Raw genomic sequence first — 22,288 nt, forward strand, 5'->3', positions numbered from 1 at the left:
TCTAGTTGGACCTCCTATATTATACAACCCAACTTCTCTGAATTCTGTTTGAACTACAGAATGTCTTTTAGAAAAACATTCAATCTTGTTTTAAAAATTTCCAGCAGTGGAGAATCAACCACGGCTTTTGATAAATTGTTCCAGTGGTTAATTAGCCTCACTATGAAAAAATTGCACATTTCTTCTAGTGCGAATTTGTCTAGCGTCAACTTCCAGGCATTGGCTCTGATTTTATTTTTCTCTGCTAGACTGAACAATCCATTGCGCAATATTTGTTCCTTAGACTGTACTTATGGATTGCATTCAAGTCACCCCTTAACCTTCTCTTTGTTAGACTCAAAGAGATCAGTCTATACATCCATGTTTTCTAATTCTTTAATAATTTTTGTGTTTTTTCTCTTCTGTTCTCTCTCCAATTTTTTAACATCCTTCTTGAATTGTGGACACCAAAACTGGACACTGTATTCCAGCAGTGGTTACACTAATGCCAAATATAGAAGTAATATAACCTCCTTACTCCTGTTTGAGATTTCTCTGTTTATATATCCAAGGATTACATTAGCACATTGCAGTGGGAACCCCGGTGTAGCTGATTTTACTGCATTATTCCCAAATCCTTTTCAGAGGCAGTGAAGCAAGTATGTATGTATCCCGTAAGTGTGGCTCACATCTTTTTTTTGTTCCTAGATGCATGTCTTTACATTTAGCTAGGCTAAAATACATATTTACTTACATCCTATTTACCAAGGTCACAAAAAAGTTTTTCATCATCATATGGTAGTATTACATCATCTTCCCCCATCATGTTGGGAATCCAAGGCGAAACAGAAATATTTGTTAAATGCTCCTGCCTTTTCTGCATTACTATTGACAGTTCTACCATTTCCATTTAGAAATGGACCAATACCATAGGCTTCTTTTTGTTCCTTATATATAAAAAAACTCCCTTCTTTCCCTTAACTCCAGTGGCCATATATTTTTCTCTGTATCTTTTTACTTCTTATATCAATTTTCTACAATTCCTAGCTTCTGATTTATATTCTTTGCTATCAACTCTCCCTTTTGTCATATTTGTATAGCTGCTGTGGCAGAGCTTTGGCTGTACCTGTGGGCCCTGCGCTTCTAGGCTCCATCTACACTGGCAGCTTCTTGCGCAAGAACTCTTTTGCGGAAGAGTTCTTGTGCAAAAACTCTTCCACAAAAGAGCGTCTACACTGGAATGTGCTTTTGCACAAGAGATATGCTTTTGCATAAGAGCATCCATGCCAGTGTAGATGCTCTCTTGTGCAAGAAAGCTCTGATGGCCATTTTAACCATAGGGGCTTCTTGTGTGAGAAATTCATGTTGCCTGTCTACACTGGCCTCTTTTGAAAGAGCTCTTGCGCAAGAGGGCTTCTTCCCGAGAGGGAACGTCAGAGTTCTCGCACAAGAAGACCTGATTTTCTACAGTACAGGCAGTCCCCGAGTTACGTGGATCGGACTTATGTCGGATCCGTACTTATGAACGGGACTTTTCTCGCCCCGGAGGATGCGGGCAGCGGGACCGCCCAGACTCTAGACTGGGTGTGTCTAGACTACATTTCTCTGTCGACAGAGGGATGCAAATCAAGCACATCGAAATTGCTAATGAAGCAAGGATTTAAATATCCCGCACCTCGTTAGCATAAACATGGCTACCACTTTTTTTCGAAATGGGAGTTTTTTTAAAAAAAACCCCGGCAGTCTAGACGTGGATCTATCGAAAATAAAGCCTTTTTTTGACAGATCCTGTATTCCTCAAAAAATGAGGTTTACAGGATCTGTCGAAAAAGGCTTTATTTTCGACAGATCCACATCTAGACTGCTGGTTTTTTAAAAAAAAAACCTCAATTTTGGATAAAAGCAGCGGCCATGTTTATGCTAATGAGGCACAGAATATATAAATCCCTGCTTCATTAGCAATTTCTATGTGCCTAATCTACATCTCTCTGTTAACAGAGAGATGTAGTCTAGACACACCCATCCTGTTGTCCTGGCAGAAGAGCTAAGCAGCGGGAATTTGAAAAATTTGTCCAGAACTGCTAAAAAAAAAAAGTCTGGAAGAATGGAAGGCTTAATTTTGATGACCTAAATTTCATTTTAACATAACTATTATTATAAATAGCTATATTTGGGTTCCTGTGCTGTTTAAGTTTTACCCAGTGTTTGAACAGTCCATTGTTAACTCAGTAGATCATGTCTTTTAATTGTGCTGCAAAATAACAATAATACCAAATTAGGATTATGCCAAAGTAGGATTAAACAGAATTTAGAATTTACCCTTTGTCTTTTATGATTCTTTATGAATCTTAATAGTGAATCCTGCCAGGTTTTTAAAGTCATGTCATGGGTATCTACAAGCATGCACTGAAACATTAATAATAACTTTGGAATGACATTGATCTTTACCAATCACACCTAGCCAAGAAATTTCATTTTTTTCCATTCCTCCAAGTTTTATTAATCCACGGTGCAGGGCAGTTTAAAAAGATACTTGTTTCTTCACAATATTTATTCCTAAATATGTTAAGATTCCTTTACCCATTCAAAGCATCCAAAAAAAGTAGTGCACAGGAAGTGTTTCTAGAATTACCACTATAGATCAAACTCAGAATTCTTTTAATATTATTAGATCAGTGTCTGCCAGCAACAAATCCAGGCTAGTCAGAGTGAAGAAGATAAGTCTGTTTGCTAGCACCTTGGCCTAAATTTTAGCATACCCATTAATTCAATGAAGAGGTGTACATGATGCACAGTTGAAAGATCTTTTCCTTTTTTAGGAATGATTATTGTTTTTGTCTCTTTCCATGAACCTGGAATCTCATTCCCTTACAATAAATACAATAAATAAATAAGGACCAACACTTACTTTGGAGCTCTGTAGTACTCCTCAGAAAACCCATTGGGACCTGAAGCTTTACTGGATTTTAAACATTTTATCAAATCTTCAAGTTCCTGTGTAACAATTTACTTGCAAAGAGCTACCACATCATCTTCTGAGAACTGAGGTGATTTCACTCTTTTCAAATATCTTTTTGTAAACTCAGGATTTGGATGTTTAATGCATTCCAAGGATGGAAAAACAAATATTTAAGAATGAACTTTCTCATGTGCTACTGATCTCTTTTAGAATCCTAACAATAGATGTTCTTCAGGTTAACATGAATTCCTGTTCTTGCTGTTGCACAGATGATGCGAAGCAGTCATCAAAAATAGATCCACACTGCGTGCACTGAATTACTAAAGATTGTTACTAGCATATGTATCCGGCATTGCTTGGGTTTGGAACTTTTTTTAGGAGCTTGGGAGGTGTGGGGGCTCAAGGCAGGGGGTGGAGAGCTCAGGGCAGGTGGATAGGAGCAGTGAGGGGGCTCAGGGGAGCCCTGAGGCTGGCTGTGGCTGCACTGCCCTACTGGCGGCTCAGCCCCAGGGGAGGGGCTGGAGCTGTGCTGCCTTGCCAGTGGCTCTTGGTGAAGGGGTGTGGCGGTGGGGGCTGTAGTGGCTGGCTCTGGACAACAACTCCTCCATGGGGGAAGGGACAGGGGTATGCTGCCCTGCCTGCAGTGCTCTTTGGGAGGGGCATGGCAGCGGGGGCTGAGCTATCTGGCCCTGGCTGGTGCCTGCTCCCTGGTCTGGCACTGGGGCTGAGGGCCAAAGGGGAGGGGTTTGGCCTGATGCTTTGGGATACGGGGGGCCACTTACCCAAGCCACTGACCTGAAATATGTAGAGCCTTGGCCCCAGTTACCCACTCTCTTTCTGGTGCGGTCGACCCTCTGTAGTCACTCTGCAGTGTAACTGTCCCTCTCTGGTCATTGCAGAGCAAAACTGTCCATATCCCCTATGCTAGCAATTATTCCATATGGTAAGACTAGCCAAGCACATTAACATTAAACACAGTGAAACCTGTAATTTTGGTTCTAGTTTGGTATTGGCTCCTTAGTTCTGTTTTGCCATGTTAGCTCCCCAGGAGTCTGGAACCCTTGTAATGTAAAAAGCTAGCTGGGAAGCATGCTGCTCCTCGCTTCTTGCCACATTGTAAATAGCTCTTCACTTCTCCCAGTTGGCTGGTATGTCACTGCAGTCTGTTTCAAATAGTCAGCATCCTGCCCACCTGACTCTTCCTCCCAACTTTCACCTGTCCTCCCTCCTTGCTTCCAGCAGCATCATTATTCATGCTTTGCTCTGCCATGCCCTCCAATTTCCTCCTCCCTGCACATCTCTCCTGCCATTACTCCTCGCTGCTGCTCTACCATCAGCCTCACTGCTTAGGAGTACCACATCCATCCTTGCTGTCTACTTGCACATCCCAGCTGCTTTTACCTTCAGACCCACTCCCTTCCCCAATTCCTATAGTTGAATCAGGGGCAAGAAAGTTAATGGAACCAGATCATGCCTTTACCATGGTGGTATAGGGCCACATTGTGTCCTATTCTATATTGCCATGGAAGGGCCAGGAAGTGAATACAGAGCATAAATTCACTCCCCTGGACCATCCCTGAGTACCTTCTAGACTTTCAGGAACTGGCGCTTAATAGACCCCGATACTTCCAACCTCCAATTAAGTTAATCAACTCTTCCCACTACTGCTTTCTTTTCCAAGTTGCAGAAAGACACACTGACGTAGATTGTTCCACACATACTCATGTTAAGCATTACTTTACCTTGCAGTTGGTGCTTCTTAACTTTAGTGGGGTTATTTATAGAGTCTGGTGCTATTCAGTGTGAGAAAGAATGCCTGAATCTCACCTGTAAGTCACATGCAGTCACAGATTGTTTTTACCTATCTGTCTTAACAACCTCCAAGAAATTCATTGAAGGCATAAGACCAAATTTATTCTTAGTGTAACTCCACTGACTTCAGTGGCATTATAGCAGGGATCTATTTGGCCTTTGCACTGTGAAATACTATTGTCCATCACTTTTCAGACTCAATTAAAGGTGTACACAAAAAGAAATATAAATGTGTTAATACTCCAGTTAATGACTCTGCATGTTATTATGGCTCAGACAGCTTTAAGTTAAGATTCAGAAATCATTTGCGACAGATGTCTCTGTCTCTTGGTAGTACTACCTCGGCAAATCAGATGGTACAGTATGGTAAATCATCTGGAAATGCATATTTCAGGTAATTTTTATTTGTATAAATTGATGATCTAATCACTGACATTTAGGAGCTATCTAAGCAGGGAATTTGTGAACTTGAATGACTCAAAATACTATCCTAATTTTCGGACAGTGTTCATTACTCGTATGGCAAGCAGCAGTAAGTAGCATCCATGTCTCTCTTGCTACTAAGTCCGGTGTAGTCGTTCTCTGTCTTCTCCCTGAAAGGTCATATCAAGATCACTCAGTGTTGTGAATGAAAATGAAAATAATCAGTTGGTGAAAGTACAGAGCCTGAAACTTTGGTATATTTTCTTCTGTCTAAAAAAGGCCAGTCTTGTTTAAGATAAAATGAACAGCAAAAAGTCACAAATGTATTCTTAAAAGTACTTAGAAATCTTTGAACAAACAATGCCGTAATAGAAACTGTCAATAATTTTTAAACATTTTAAACTCAAAACAACAGAATGCAAATAGTAAAGAAATCCACACATAAATAAACAAAATGCTCACTTTTCTCATTGGTATTACATGTAATCTTTTTAATGTAAATATATTCTAGGAGTGGCTTAAATCCAAAATAATATAGGCTTTAGCTGTAAATTGTGTCAAAGCCAAAGTCCTGAAATTTAGGCTGTGTCCAGACTCAGGGGTTTTTTCGGGAAAAGTAGCCTTTTCCCGAAAAAACTTCCCCTGCGTCCAGACTCAAGCCGCGTTCTTTCGAAATTAATTCGAAAGAATGCGGCTTTTCTTTCGATGGCAGTAAACCTCAATTTACGAGGAAGAACGCCTTCTTTCGAAAGTTCCTCTTTCGAAAGAAGGCGTTCTTCAATGTAAATAGGGCTTCTTCAAAAGAGAGCATCCAGATTCACTGGATGCTTTCTTTCGAAAAAGCAAGCCGCTTTTTCGAAATTTCTCCGTGCAGTCCAGACGCTCTCTTTCGAAAGAGGCTCTTTCGAAAGATGCTTTCGAAAGAGCCTCTTTCGAAAGAAGCCTGCAGTCTAGACATAGCCCTAGTGTTGCAATATATTTGTTTCAACTAAACAAAAAAACCAAACCCCCAGGGTACGTCTACACTACCCTCTTAATTCGAAATAGGAGGGTAATGTAGGCATACCGCAATTGCAAATGAAGCTCGGGATTTGAATTTCCCGGGCTTCATTTGCATAAAGCCGGCCGGCGCCATTTTTAAATGCCGGCAGTTCGAACCCCGTGCCGCGCTGCTACACGCGGCACGGAGTAGCTAGTTCGGATTAGGCTTCTAATCCGAACTAGCTGTATTCCTCGTGGAATGAGGAGTACAGCTAGTTCGGATTAGGAAACCTAATCCGAACTAGCTACTCCCTGCCGCGTGTATCTGCGCGGCACGGGGTTCGAACTGCCGGCATTTAAAAATGGCGCCGGCCGGCTTTATGCAAATGAAGCCCGGGAAATTCAAATCCCGGGCTTCATTTGCAATTGCGGTATGCCTACATTACCCTCCTATTTTGAATTAGGAGGGTAGTGTAGACATACCCCCAGAGACTAGATTTTTCATTAGTCTCAGTAGCATGCCTGTTTCTGTTTTAGATTGGTGTGGAAATAATTTTTTTGTCCTATTCAGGTAAGCATCTCAGGAGTGAAATATATGAATTCTACACTAGCCCCAAAAGAAAAAAAAAAGTGTTATAAGCATATTTGACTCTGGCCAGATCTGTGAAATAAATAGAAGATATCCCCTTTTTGCATCAAACTATTCTAAAATGCAGTGCAGGCATTTCCCTTGTTCACAGGATTGTTAAGCAGTCTGGCAAACTCTGTGGGAATGGGTGTTTATGTAAATAGAATGGCTTTCAGTTGGAAAATGAAATCCCTATAGAAAGTGATTTATGTGATATTTCAAAATATTGAAGAAATTTACAGTTGCAGTCTATTTGTCTAGCTGGGAACCTGAAGATCTCACCAGTCCCATAGAAAATCATGGTGGTTGCCAGTACGTGTATACTGTATGTATGTAATGATGAGTGTCTAACATTTATTCTTCACCTTTTGTCAGCATTCTGTAACAAATTGATGAATAAATTAATACACATGAATCACTTCATTTATCTAAAATACGCAATCTTCTACAGTGAAGCTTGTTAACTGTTTTCATAGTGCACAGAAGCTTAGCAGCAGTTTTGGACAGAGTATGAAGAATCCATAATACATAAAAAACACCTAATACTTCTGTCATTGTTTTTTATTTATTTGGTAGCAAGATGCATGAGAAAACAACATCCCAGCATGTACAACAGGAATAGAAGATGCTTACTGGTGTACCTGGACCCCTAACTTGGAGTGTGTTTACACTGCAACTAGGTGTAATTCTAGCACATGTAGACATACATGAACTGTTCCAGTCTAGTTAGCTTGACAAATAATAATGGCAGCACCTTGCATAGGCAGTAGTAGTAGGACCCTGGGTATGTATTCAAGTGACTAGCCAATGCTGATGCCAATGCTGCTGTGGCTTCTTTGCAGTTGTTATCTGAGGTAGCTGGACCAAAGCTAGATTGCCTATGTCTACATGTTCTACAGTCATACATCTGCTTGCATCTTCAGTTGCATTTGTAGTATTGTTGGAGCCTTCTCAACTGCCTTGTAGAAAACTGATCTGTTGGTATTTCTCAATATTCCAAAAGGTGTGGATATTTTGGTCTTCATATGTTTTGATTAACTCCAACTATATAGCCATTGTCCCAGAAGGTGAATGTGTAGAGAAAATCTTGACTGTATGTTAATACTGAATTTAACTAGAATAATTTGTGTTTTTCAGTACCAGCAGATGTGTAGTCTGTAGGGAGTAGTTTGGCTACATTTATTTTTTTACATCTGTCTGTTAAATCACAAAATGCAAATTGAAAATGCAGCACTCAGCAACAACTTGTGGATTTGTAGCTTTCCCTAGAGAAATGTGGGTTTGTAAAACAATGAATGGATTACAAAGAGACATAAATACAGTGTTTTCATTTGATAGATATAATCCTGTTCCAGGATTGTTTATATTAGACAAAGTGAAATGGTACCTATTTCCTCCAGACCAGCATATAAAGAAAGGAAACACGTCTAAGTATGAACACACTGAGACACATATTTGACAGTTAAAGTGGCATCACTTTTTAAAGCTTCATAGTTCTGGGAAGAGCAAACAGGGAATATTTTGTTTTGCAACACTGTGTGAAGTCCATACCAGAATGGACATTGCTTACAGAAAATATGAAATGTGGCTGGTTCTAGAAATCTCCCTGGAAGAAATGGAAGCAGCAACCTTCTATAAGTACTGCCAAGCCCAAATGTTCAAAAATCATGTGTCAGGTTCACCAGAAATAATAAGATAAGCTTTAAAATCATGAGACTGTGTACAGATAATAGATTTGTTGTTCTTTTCATTTGCTTTCAACTTTCTGAGCAGGTGTGTAGAACCTATGGCCTAAAGGCTGGACCACGCCCCTGGCTTAATTTGACCTGGCCCACAGCAGGTCTCCACACCATGGGCTGGAAATCCTCACTCTCAGTGCCCCATTGTAGGGCTGGCTGCAAAGGGAAGATGAGGGAGAGGTGTTTTTTTGAGTTTGTTGTTGTTGTTGTTTTTATTTTTCTTCACACCTTGAGAGCATTGGGAGCAAGTGAGTAGCGAGGGTTGTGTTTTTTATATTTTGCCTGTGTGTTGTGCCCAACTGATTTTTCTGTGGATCAGTGGCTCCTGACCAAAAAAAGTTCCCTACCCCTACTTTGGAGTGCACCCATTTGAAAGTTTTCTCCACAGATTCAAAAGCTAGAAATTTACTTTTTATTTAACAATGAAGATTGAAATAATCACATATCCACTTGATTCCAGGAGCTGGGGGTTTAAGGAAAAAAATAATTATCAGTATACTCATGACAAAATCATGAGAGTTGGCAACTAAATCCTTCCTTCTAGCTCACAGTCTGTAAGGGAAACCCCATCCTATTCTAAAAAAAGCAACAACAATAATGCATACTGAGACCTGGGCTACGTCTACACTGGCATGATTTTCCGGAAATGCTTTTCACGGAAAAGTTTTCCGTTAAAAGCATTTTTGGAAAAGCACGTCTAGATTGGCAGAACGCTGTTCCGCAAAAGCACTTTTTGCAGAAAAGCGTCCGTGGCCAATCTAGACGTGCTTTTCCTCAAAAAAGCCCCGATCGCCATTTTCGCGATCGGGGCTTTTTTGCAGAAAATAAATCTCTGCTGTCTACACTGGCCCTTTTGCGCAAAAGTTTTTCGGAAAAAGACTTTTGCCCGAACGAGAGCAACATAGTATTTCCGCAAAAGCACTGACAATCTTACATGAGATCGTCAGTGCTTTTGCGGAAATTCAAGCGACCGGTGTAGACAGCTGGCAAGTTTTTCCGCAAAAGCAGATGATTTTGCAGGAAAACTTGCCAGTCTAGACACAGCCATTCAGTTTTGCTGTCTATGTCCTTTAGAAGAACAGCTTATCAGCTGGAAACCTGAATAGACCAAGTATGCTCTGAGCCATTTTACAGGTTGAACCTTGCTAGTCTGGTACCCTTGGGATTTGATTGGTTCTAAACCAGAGAATTTTCCAGACCACGGGACATCAATGTTGTTGAGCAGTATTACCAACACTTCCACTGCTTACTGGGCTGTTAAAGGACTTTCGGGATACACTTATAGCTATTCCGCATCTGTTATAGCAGCCCGTTATTTTGAAATAGATTTTGAAATAACGGGCGGCTTATTCTGACATCCTGGTAACCCTTATTCCACGCAGGTTAAGGGGAATTTCAGAATAGCGAGTTATTTCAAAAGTTGGTGCTGTGTAAACTAAATAACAGCACAGATCACTGAGAGCTAGGACTGGTGGCTGTAAACAACCTTTATGGGGACTGCAGGAAACATGGCCAGACCCATGAAAAGTGGACATCTGGCTAACTAAAATCATTCCAGATGACAGTTGTTTCTGGACCAGAGAGTTCTGGGCTAGAGAGGTTCAACCTGTACTAGGAAGCAGGGTGTGAATAAGCTTTGCTTCTCAAGGAGAGTCTAGTGGAAAAACATGCAGGCAAGCACCATTCCAGTGGGCTGCCCCAGCCTTTGACGAATCTTTCTCCCCACACATTTGCAAGATCCATGGGCAGTTTTTGTCCCTTTACAAACATATCAGAAACGCTCATCCCCCAAAATTTGAACAAACAAATAGATAATATAGACGCATTTTTGGAGAGCTGTTTTATTAGAGTGAATTTGGTGAAATTTCAATTCATAACCATTGATTTTCAAACAGACAGAAGAGAACTTTGAATCTGATAATAGATATATAACTGCTCAGTTATTGAGCATCTTCTCTATCAAAATACCATGCTGGGGGAGGGGTTAATTAAAATCTTTGTTATTCAGGTCTGGTGGCCTGACAGCACGTGAACCAGGAGTGAATCAGTGAGGGCTACGTTTTTAAAACTGCACATACAGTTTTTCACTCACAAAAGAATACATATAGTTTACATGTACATGTTTGAAAATTTGGTCCTGAGACCCTAAAATTTTCAATAATATTTGACACTGGCTTAACTCTGTTTCCACTGAAGTCAATGGTATAACTCTGACTTCAATGGGAAAAGAGACCTATGTCAGCATGTTGCAATTCCTACCTTAAGAGTCTGAGGATAAGATTCAAAGCTGAAGTTTGAATCATTTGGGGAGATGGTGAAACAAGAATAACATGTAGACCTTTTCAACAGTACATCTCAAAGCATTTTCCAAAAGTAAGTTTTCTTGAGTCTGAGACTATGTCAAGGGTGTTAATTTTGGTTTAGAGAAACTGCTAAAGTTCAGTAGAAAGAAACATTTTTCTTTGTGTTTGTACTTTAGGCAACAAGAGCAGCCCTAACTCATCACTGTACAAACCTGGGAGATTCACTGGGCAAAGAAAATGATATTGCTCTCATTATTGATGGCCAGACTCTGAAGTATGCCCTATCGTTTGAAGTCCGGCAGTCATTCTTGGACCTAGCGCTCTCCTGTAAGGCAGTCATCTGTTGCAGGTAAGAAATGTCAGGATTTTCTCTAGTGAGAAACTGGTGTGCAATTGGTATAATTCTTCCTCTTCCCCTGCCATTTATCCCCTTCAGCCTTACAGCACATGCAGGAAGTGTAAAAAGAAGGAAACTTGCCGATTAATATTTAAGAGGATCTGATCAGTCTGCTGTAAGTCATTTATTTGTTGTAACACAGTCGTGAGTTATCTATTGTGGGACAGTTATTTGGAAGCGGGTTACATATTGGGAATATCCCACAAGGGTTGTGTACAAGGAATATTCCTCTCTGATGGCTGCTCTGTGTTTGCTGCAGTTGCTCTAGCTACCATAGCTGTGCCTCTCTTCTCCCCCACTCTGCTAGAGTGTGAGACTGACTGGCAGACCAGTGTACATCTCCCTTCTATAAACCCCAAACCCTGCAATCATAAGAAAGAAAGAGTCTTTGTTAGTGCCCTAGGGATGCCCACCCTTTTCAGGGACTCTCCATGTCTTGCATGCCCCCCAGCAATGGAACTGTATTGATTCTCAAAAATTGTACTGTGGTGACAAGCGTGGTATTAAAAGATAGAAAATGTCATGGCTACAAATGAACAGGCAGGATTCTCCCCTATTTAAAAATAGCAGTGCTTTTTAATTATGCAGATTTTCCCCCAAATGGAGAAAAGCTTTTTATAAAGTGAGAGGAGATAATGAGGAAACGGGCCTCCCTGACCCCTTAATTATAGGAGACACTGAAGAATAGGAGCTGTGATGTTACACCTGTGATCATGCTTAAGCAGAGGGAATTAAATAGCCAGAGGTTGCCTCCACTTGGTATGGCAGCTCTTCATTAAACGGAGCTGTACAGAGAGGCAAGGAAACAATATTACATATCTGAGCAGGTACAGAAACCCCAATAGTCTATGTTATTAGACTGTAATTCATTTGTGTGGCCTTCCCTAGAGAGTAGCCATCTATGATGTCCTGCTGCTGAATAGTCTCCTGCGATGGCTTAGAAAAATGTGCAGCATTTTTCTGTGTTATAATCACAGAATACTGTGAAAAGTACGCTGCTATATTTAAATGTTCTGATGAAAAGAGAGGAGTTGAGGAGATGAGTGTTTGTGCTGACTGTTTTCATTGGGCCTTTTTTGGAAGAAGAAAAAAGGAACTCAGAAGACTGAGTAATGAAAGAATTTCCGCCTTATTGTTTTGAAGATTAATATACAGAATATTTCAGTTAATATTTTGTAGCAATGGCAATATTTTATAATATTTTCATTGTAAGTAAGGGGCAAAGTCTCATTGCTTGGTAGGAGTTGTGCAAAGTTTTGCACTCATCTATTCTAAGCAATCTACAAATTATAGCTAATTCATTCCCATAATGCTGTCCCCATTTAATAGACAGAGAAAGGAAAAAAAAAAAAGCAAAATTAAAATCTGTAGTTTCATAATTAACCTCTAATTTAGGGCGATTTGGTTTTTGAGTTGTTAACCCTAGACACACAGAGCTAGCTACATCTAAAATTTAAACTCTTATATCCCCTGCTAATTTTTGCCTACCTATATAGGAATCTGTTTCCACTGGTAAAGTCCTCCAGGCATATGAATGTATGTGTTTTTGCCCGTACGTACTACCACCCAAGTCCTGAGGACATTGAGCTGCATAATGCCTGGTTGGTGCCTAAGAGTCAGTGGAATTTTCAACCTGGGCATTCTCCCACCTAGCTTTCATGCAGGGACCAATCTAACGGCATTCTCAGAGGCCCTCTTAGAGTATGCTACCAGATCAGGCCCTATGCTAGCTGGAGAGGGGGTGCCTATCTTCCCTTTTACCCAGGAGTAAGAGCTCTCACCTACAATATTGGAGGCCCTGTTTTAAATCCCTGCTCTGTCTGACTTGATGCAGAGATTTGAACCCAGGTCTCCTTCTTCACAGGTGAGGTACCCTAATTACTGGGCTATGGATTTATGAATATTTCCAAGTGGGGCCCTGTCTCTCCTGCTGAAAGTGATCCACTTTGTATAAACCACTTAAACATTAATTGAAGCAGGGACTCAAACTTATATCTCCCACGGGTCACTGGATTATAGACTCATTGTCTATAAATACTTACATAGGCACTGGGCCAGAGATACAAAGTGGAGCAGCTTCAGAAAGAGACAGTGAGAGAGACATGCTCCAGAATAGCCCAGTGGTTAGGCCATTCACATGGGAGACCTGGGTTCAGGTTAGGGCTGCCAACTTTCTAATTGCACAAAATGGAACACCCTTGCCCCTTTCCTGTTTTGGGAGGGCATTTGGATGTGGGAGGGGGTTCTGACCTGAGGCAGGGATTTGGGTGTAGCAGGGTGCACAGGATGGGATTCAGGATGCAAGCTTTGGCTGGGCAGCACTTACCTGAGGTTGCTCCTGGAAGTGGCCGGCGTGTCCCTGCAGCCCTTAGACAAAGAGACAGCCAAGGGGCTCTGCACATTGCCTGTGGCACTGCAAGGGCAGCTCATATTGGGGACAGCACATGGAGACCCCATGGCTGCTCCCTACACTTAGGCCAGATGATTCCAGGAGCTACGTGAAGCCAGCACAGGCAAGGAGTCTGCCTTTGTCCCGCTGTGCTGCCAACCAGGTTTTTAGCAGCCTGGTCAGCAGTCAGGGGTGAACTGGCAATCAAAATAGGCCCGGGAAATGGGTTGAGAATGGCCCACTTTTTCACATCAAAGAATTTTTTTTTAATTTACTCTTTGACCCCCATTAGCCACACACCTGACCCCCATTAGCCAGGCCTCTGGAGGTAACACTCTCGGGTAAGATGGACACATGACCAGAAGTAAAAGGTGTCATGTGACCCCTCTAAGGACTTTTCCCACCGTCCTCCTACCAACAGGGATTAGTTTGGCCCCCACCAATCCCCCCTTATGCAATTATCTTGCAATTGCATTAACCCAATATGTGTGACATTAACGAGGGGGCGGAGGGGGCAGAGAGGCTGGGGGAAGTGTTCCCGCTAAGAGTTTCCTCCCATGAGCAGAATGAATTTTGTGTTGTGCACCAGTACTGAGTTCATGTGGCTTGTTTGGATGTGCCACTGTGGCACCCAAGTTATTAATAAATATCTTATAAACCTCTACCTTTTCCCTCTGCTGCCATGTTTTCTCCCCTTGCTTCATCAGCTCCCCTGGTGCTTGGTGCCTGCTGCCCCCAACCTCTCACCCTCCTCTGCTGTCCTGACTCCTGACCTTCTCACTGCCCTCAGCCCTCCTTAGACCTTCCCCTCTCCACCAGCCCTTCTCTACCCCCTGTGCCCACTCCTCCAGTAGCCCCACTCTGATCATGTGAGCTTCTCCTCCTCATCCCCTCTCCTAACACCTCCCTCTACACACCTGCCCTGCCTCTTTCCTCTGATGCTGGTCCCTTCCCTGCAGGTATCTGCCCTTCTGCTTCACCCCCCAGAATCCCCTGGCACCTGCACCTTCCCTTAGTCCTTCACCCTCCTGGTGCCTCCCCCTTCCCTCACTGCCCCTGCCCCTTTTGCCCTCTTCTTCCCTGATGCTCACCCCCTCACCACTCTCTGCCCCCATTCCCCTCATGCCCCTGTACCCTCACACATGACTTGCTCCATCCCCTTCCTCGTATCCACCACTTCTTTCAAGCCTTCTCCCAGCACCTCCTCTTCCCCCGTTAACCCCCAATGCCCTTACCCTCTCCTCTCCCAGCATCACTCTGTCTCCCCCTCCCACTGACACCCCCCCTCCTGCCCTTTTCCTCATTGTGTCCACTTGGCCCCCTGGCATTTGTTTCTCCTCCACCATGTCCCTTGGTGCCTTCCCCTTTCTTCTCCTGCCCCACACCCCTCCCCTCAGTACAAGGCCCTTCCTCTCCCACCCTTTCCCCCTATTTTTCCCCATCCCTTCCTCCACCTTCTGCCTTCCAGTTTGCGGGGCTGGAGTCTGTGATCAGGCCCCAGAAATCCCTGCAGCCCTGGCCCCAGCTGCTTCCGGGGCTCCAGACCACGTGCCGGGCCTGGAGCTGGGCTGTGTGATGCAACTCTGGGCCAGGTGGTTTTAAAGCTCCGGGCCGTGATGTTACGCCACGCCCAAGCGTCTCCCCTCTCAGCTGTTGCGCCATGTTTGAGCACGCCACGCATTCGCTCCCTCAGCCCCACAGTGCCCTGTACATGGCCAGCGCCTGGGAATTTTAAGTGTGGGGCTGTGGTACCCCGTCACAATCCCCCTCCTCCTTCAGCAGCTGGCAGCCGGCCCTTCTGAGGACGACCCACCGGGAAATTCCTGGTATCCTGCTGGGCCAATCCACCCCTGTCAGCAGTGTTGACCAGAGCCACCATGATCCATTTTCGATTGGACATTCCAGTTGAAAATGGAATACCTGACAACCCTAGTTTAAGTCCCTGCTCTGAATCCGGCAGAGGGGTGATTGAAACCCAGGCGTCCTACATTGCAGGTAAGTGCCCTATTTCATGGGTATTGTGAATAGGGCAGGAGGGTGATGGCACTCCTTTTTTCCATTTTACCAAGGAAAGGGCTGACTTGGTTTAGAGCATTTATGGCTGAGAGTCCTCAATGGAGGAATGAACCCCCTTCAGACCAGACTAAGGCACCTTATTTCTCATGAGAGGTAGGGTTTAGACCCCACCCCTCTCTTTGGCATTTCCTACTGGCATTTAGATCTCATTCTTAGGCACCTAATTCTCCAACATGCGTTGTACAGGGAGACAGGCTGCCTAACACAGGGCTGAAGATTCTCATGGGCAACAGGGTGCCTTTAAGGCTACATTTACACTACATACTACCACTGGGGGCATATAATGCCCATATAGCTATGCACTGCAATGAAAAGAGAGCTGCATCCACACTGTACGGTGTGGCTGTGTTACCCAAGGTTTTCTGAACCTCAATGGTAGTAATTATTTCACTCCAGGTGGTGTCAGGAACACAGCAATTCTGTCTAACCAAGGATTAAATTTTTCCGAGGAATAGCCGAGTTAGTCTGTAACAGGAAAAACTTAAAAAAACAACAAATAGTCTGGTAGCACTTTAAAGACTAACAAAACATATAAATGGTATCATGAGCTTTCATGAGCACAGCCCACTTCTTGTGCCCACAAAAGCTCACGATACCATCTACATGTTTTGTTAGTCTTTAAAGTGCTACCAGACTATTTGTTGTTTTTTAAGTTTTTCAAGGATTAAATGAAAGTGAGCATATTCTTATCTAACACTGAAATGTATTAGATTTAAGCACACACAGAAATAAGAAATAGGTTTAATACCTCTCAGATATTTACCTAATACCCAGAACAGTCTTGAGTAATTAATATCTGGTTTACAGTGGCCAGTTGCTCAACCACTGGGAAGAAGGGGTGTGAGAAACAATGCATCTCATGATGCCTTAAGAAGGAGTACACTCTGCTAGCTAATCTTTTATAACTGACTTCTACAAATCCCTCCTGGATCATCACTTTTATAAACTTATAAAATCAGAGGCATATGGATTCAAAAATTTCTAATCCCCAAAGTTTTCATTGTCAGTTGTTTGTTTGTCTGCCCTCTCCTCCCATTCTGATTAGCAGAAACTGCCAGCTAGATATGACCTTGCTTCTCTGAAACATTGTCTTCAAATTAACCCTTAACTATGCGGTGGTCTGTTTCATTACTTCAGGGTGACTGAATGCACCTAATATGGTTGCAATTGGCTTGATCACAGTCTGAGATATACACACTCCTCAAATCCAAGGCAACAGCTACATGTGGCAGTGAAAGGCTCTCACAGAGGGGAGATAATGGGGAAAGGAAAAATCCAGGAAAGGATCAGACCAATGGGGATGGCATGATTCCCACATCACAGCAAAGATCTTTCCAGGAAGCTGGAAGAAAGTATAAAAGAGGGGAAGTGATGTCATCACTTGGCCTCTTTCCTCCCTCGCATCCCTAATTCCACACTTGGAGGACAAAGAACTCTGAACTGAGGGTGTTTGAACCCAGTCTGGAAAAGGGGCCAATCTGTGTATTGAGGAAATGTAGCCTGTTTGTACCATCTGTCCAGATGAGAAAAGCAGTTGGATTTAACTCTTGCTTTGACTAAAAGTTTGGAATTTAGAAAGCATGTTTTTTTTTTATTTCCTTAAGGTAATTTATCTCTGAGCTTTATGCCTATCATTTATAATCACTTTCTGGAGTTAACGCATCTGTTTTATATTTTACCTAAAACCACTTGTTTTGGGTGAGGTGTTTGGGAAATCTCAGCTCAAGCTAACAAGAGCTGTTGTACAGCCACTATCCTTTTGTTGGAGTGGCGAATTAGGTCATGAACTTACACTGGCCAGGCTTGTGACCAGTCAAGACGGTACAGTTCTGGGGTATAAGACTGGAAAGCTGGAGGAATTGACTAGAGCTTCCCTATGGATGGTTCATGAATGGCTAGCAGATAACTCATATAACACAGCTGGGTGTGCCCCTGTTTGTTGGACATCTGTGTAAGTTTATTGGTTATCAGAAATTTGTAGCCTGACATCAGCATCGCCATCTGAGGGATATCCAGGCTGGTGGGTTGTGAAGAGCTCATGAAATAGCATGTAATCATGTATTTAAAAACTGTCACAGAACCCCTCACTCAGTGCATAGGGAGGATGGTCCTCACTGAAAGAGATCTTTTTTTATATGCGTATCATTCAGTTTCTGGCTTTAAGCCTTATTTCCTGTACTCCATCCAAAGCTTGCACTGCTTTTCCATGCCACTTCAAGGCTCTTGTGGACAGATCCTTGGTTCAGTCTCTCTCCTGCCAGCATATCTCAAAGAGGGTCTCTGCCTGCATCCAAGAATCCAACACGCTGTTTAAAATCCTGCCAGCTAGGCGGATTACGGCATACTTAACATGGGCGCAGATGCCCACCTCGGCATCTCTGGCAGACATTTCTTGGCATGACATTATTTCACAGCAGAATTCGGTCCATGTGTATGTCTTGCTTTACAAACATGTTCCCATGTCATGACTTCTTAGGAAGGAAATAAAAAGGAGCCCTTAATAAAGTAAAATATAAAGACCTGTCAGGCTTGCTTTGCACAGCATCAATCTTTTATTTTTGAAACAATTCTGTAGTCTCAAGGGCACTTTTTTTTTTGTTGCTGTACTTCGGCCTATTGAGGAAGGTAAGGGTGCAAAAAGTATTGTGTCAGTTTCTGAGTGGACAAGAAAATGTGTTTGGATTCCAGCAGTGAAATATGCTTGGTAAGAGAGAAATGAATGGTCTCAGACATCAGAATAATAATATAGATTAGTCTACCAATACTTGTATGGAGAATTAGATGGCAAAAGCAATAGCAGTCCTGTAGTGTAGTGAGATGGATCTATATGTCTTTTCCATCTGTGATTTGATTCTTATTCCAAGTGTAGCTACTCAGTGCTGCAGACAGCAGAATTTTCTGTTTTCCAGCCAGTCAGTATTCTCTTTGTGCTTCTCCCAAATACTATTCCAAATGGTTCACAATTGTAAAAGTTTTTAATCTTAAACCATCCCTCCTGCATCACATGATGTTTTTGTGATCTTCTCAATGTTGAGCATGCGTTAGCCATATGGGGTTCTGGGAGTTATGAAAGTGGGTTGTTCTCTTTGTAGATGTTTTGCAACACAACAAGAAAACCATTCAAATGCAATGTTCCTGCCCCTAAAGACAATGGACCAAATTTCTCATGAAGCCAGTAGAGTTACACCTGAGATGAATTTGACCTATGGTCTCATGTGTCTGCTGGGTGTTTATAACTTACCAATTTTGTTAACATATATTCCCCCTTAATACTTATTTCACTTCAGATTTAAGTGGATATTGCAGTAGCTGTTAACCCCTTTGTTGGGGTCACAAGTTAGGATTTATTTCAATAAAGTTTTACATATTTGGCATAATATTTTGAATACCCTATAAACCCATAATCCAGCCCTAAATTCTCTACTTTTTCCTCCTCCTCCCCTCCACCCCTGAATTTGGGGTAGCTCAAATAAAGGCCTATATAGCCAAAACAATTCACATTAGCAAAACCTTAATTTAAATTACCCTAAGTCATATGACTTACTGCAAATAGTCAATGCTCTTCCCCAGTTGCCAAAGTTAATTTAATATTAGTCATCTCCTCTCTCACTATCTCTGGTGGTCTAATAGAAAAGCAGTTTTAATTATTAGCGGGTTAAAAAAATGAAGAACAATATGGAAAAATACTGCAAAATGTCAAATCAAAGGGAAGAAAGTGATGTAATTTCATAGGTTTAAAACAGGAAATAAAAATAAGTGGGTTTTGAATCCACAGGGAAAAAGAAGAATGCCTTTAATAGCCTGTAAGGCTTTATAGAAACGTTCCATTTACTTGCCAGGTGCTTGATACCAAAGAAAGAAAAACATTTTTATCCCGCTCTGGGCCATTTTAATAGTACTCTGTGTGTCAAATAAGACAGTGCACTTTAAAACTTCACAGGAAGAAGTTTAAAATGTAATTGGCACAGCAAAAGGAAATTTCAAATTAAATAGAGTTACAGGTTACAGCCTTCAAACAAAAACATTAATTGGGAGGGGATCTGGGTTTTGGGGTGTTTTTTATAACTCAGCGGTACACTCCAGAAGGAGCTGTATTGCTATTCTCAACTTAACATAGCATAAATTCATGAGACTTAATATAACATAAATTCAGTATAAGCTCTTCATCCCCATTGGGACATTTCAGATCCATTTCCCATTCAATGACATTTTAAAACATATTTAAGATATACTATAGGCTTTAGACATAAACTGTAGTTGAACTTGGCTCTCAAGAGTAATCTTTTAAAATGAATCTATAGTAAATTTGGCCCCATTTTGTAGTAAGAAAGAGGAAGATGGTATCATCTTGAAAGCTAAATTGTGCACTATTGGTGCTTCCAAGAAGAGGATTAGTTGTAAAATACACCCAGACCAGGTAGAACTTTCAAAACCAGAGTTAGCAACTCTAATTTTAAAGAAGAGGCTTAGCAAGAAATACCATTCCTCAGAATTATGATCAAAACCTGATACTCTCACTCACTACTGAGTACCACATTGAAGTAAATGGGGTTACTTATGGAGCTAAGTGTTATTCAGTGGGGTAAGATTTGTTAAAAAATGAGAGAGATCCAACAGAAATTCACCACGGAGTAGATTATATTTCCAGGGGTTTTACTATGTTTATTTTACTTTGTTATTTTTAGCTATGCTCAAAATTTTGCAGGAAGAATATTGTAGTTTGGGGGTGGCAGATGAGGGGTGAGTAAGTAACAATATTTACTATTATAATGGGTTAGCATTTCTGGGTTGGGCAGAAGAAGCGAGTTTTTAGAAGTAGTTCCTCCTACAGACACTTTTTTGTCAGGATTTGTACTGTAAGGCTTGGCTTACTGCCCTGGTGCTGCACCTACTATTGCAAAAGAATCTGCAGGAAAGATGAACATGTGGCATGCTTTGAATATGAAAATTGCAAATGGAATGACGTAATGTACTTGGGCTGCATCTACACTGTACGATTATTTCTGAATAATCTATTCTGGAAGAAATACTCAAAAATAGCTTATTTTGAAATAGCACATCTACACTACAGGGAAGCCTGTAAATTTAGTCCGAGGCAGGCTCCCCTAATGTGTACGTGCTACCTCAGTTTAGAGCCCCAGCAAGCACTGGGGAATAATTACTTTGAATGGCTTGGAGGAGGAGCTACAGGCAGTCGCCGGGTTACGTACAAGATAGGGACTGTAGGTTTGTTCTTAAGTTGAATCTGTATGTAAGTCGGAACTGGCATCCAGATTCAGCCGCTGCTGAAACTGACCAGTGGCTGACTACAAGAAGCCCGAGGCAGAGTTGATCTGCCCCGGACTTCCTGGAATCAGCCGCTGATCAATTTCAACAGTGGCTGAATCTGGACGCCTGGGACAGAGCAGCTGGGGCACTGCCGGGTAGGTCCCCGCAGCGCTGCACCTCAGCGCTGCGGGGACTAACCCGGCAGCACCCCAGCTGCTCTACCCCAGTTGTCCCCAAGTCAGCCGCTGTTGAAACTGATCAGCGTCTGATTCCAGGAAGCCCGGAGCAGTGCCCCTCCTCAGCGCTACTGGACCAACCCAGCAGCACCCCAGCTCCTCTGCCTCAGGCATCCTGATTCCGCCGCTGCTGAAACTGACCAGCAGAGGCTGAATCAGGACGCCTGAGGCAGAGCAGCTGGGGTGCTGCCGGGTTGGTCCAGTAGTGCCAAGGAGCGGTGCTGCGGGACCAACCGGGCAGCGCCCCAACCCAGGCGTCGCGAGAAAAGCCTGGTCTGCTGGGGAGGAGGGCACTAGCTGCACCCTCCCCCCCCCCACCAGCAGACCAGGGAGACGCGGGCGGCGGGACCGCCGAGACACGCCGCGGTACCGCCCGCATCCTCCGCGGTTTTGCTCTGCGTCTCCCTGGTCTGCTGGCGGGGAGCTCCCCCCAGCAGACCAGAGAGACGCAGAGCAGCTTTTCTCGCCCCTGAGGACGCGGGCGGTGGGACCGTGGCGCGTCTGGGCGGTCCCGCTGCCTGCGTCCTCCGAGGCTTTGCTCCGCGTCTCCCTGGTCTGCTGGGGGGGCTCCCCCAGCAGACCAGGGGGACGCGGAGCAGCTTTTCTCGCCCCAGAGGACGCGGGCGGCGGGACTTCAGCGCATCTGGGCGGTCCCGCCGCCCGCGTCCTCCGGGGCGAGAAAAGCCCCGTTTGTAACTACGGATCCGACATAAGTCGGATCCGTGTAAGTCGGGGACTGCCTGTATTTCAAAATAGCAGCAGTGGAGCATCCACAGTACTGCTATTCCAAAACACCTATTATGGAAGAGGCATTATTCCTTGTGGAATGAGGCCAAAATAATCCAGCTATTATTTTGAAATTATTTTGAAATAACAGGCTAGCTGTGTAGACACTCGCATTCTGACAGAATAATAGGAGACAGCAGTGCTAGGACACTAGGCAGTGCACCTCCTTCCTCTGATCAGGAAGGCTAGGGCTCTGTGAAGACATACTGGAACCCAGTACATTATGGGGTGTGGAACCACAATAACCACAATCCTCTTACATTTCAGGATTGGAAGTTTTTGCATTTGCTGTTCAGTCATCTGAATGACTGA

At 43.0% G+C, this 22,288-nt stretch overlaps 1 protein-coding gene across 1 annotated transcript in view; it reads left to right on the forward strand.

The window, feature by feature from the left end:
• Nucleotides 1-22,288, forward strand: part of ATP8A2 (ATPase phospholipid transporting 8A2) — a 558,954-nt gene that overhangs the window by 180,620 nt on the left and 356,046 nt on the right. Inside the window, exon 24 of the mRNA XM_014581486.3 lies at nucleotides 11,001-11,173. Within this exon, the coding sequence (XP_014436972.2) occupies nucleotides 11,001-11,173 (173 nt within the window). The remainder of the gene's footprint in view (nucleotides 1-11,000; nucleotides 11,174-22,288) is intronic.

Source organism: Pelodiscus sinensis, chromosome 1 (genome assembly GCF_049634645.1).
Source record: "Pelodiscus sinensis isolate JC-2024 chromosome 1, ASM4963464v1, whole genome shotgun sequence".
Classification (NCBI taxonomy): domain Eukaryota; kingdom Metazoa; phylum Chordata; order Testudines; family Trionychidae; genus Pelodiscus; species Pelodiscus sinensis.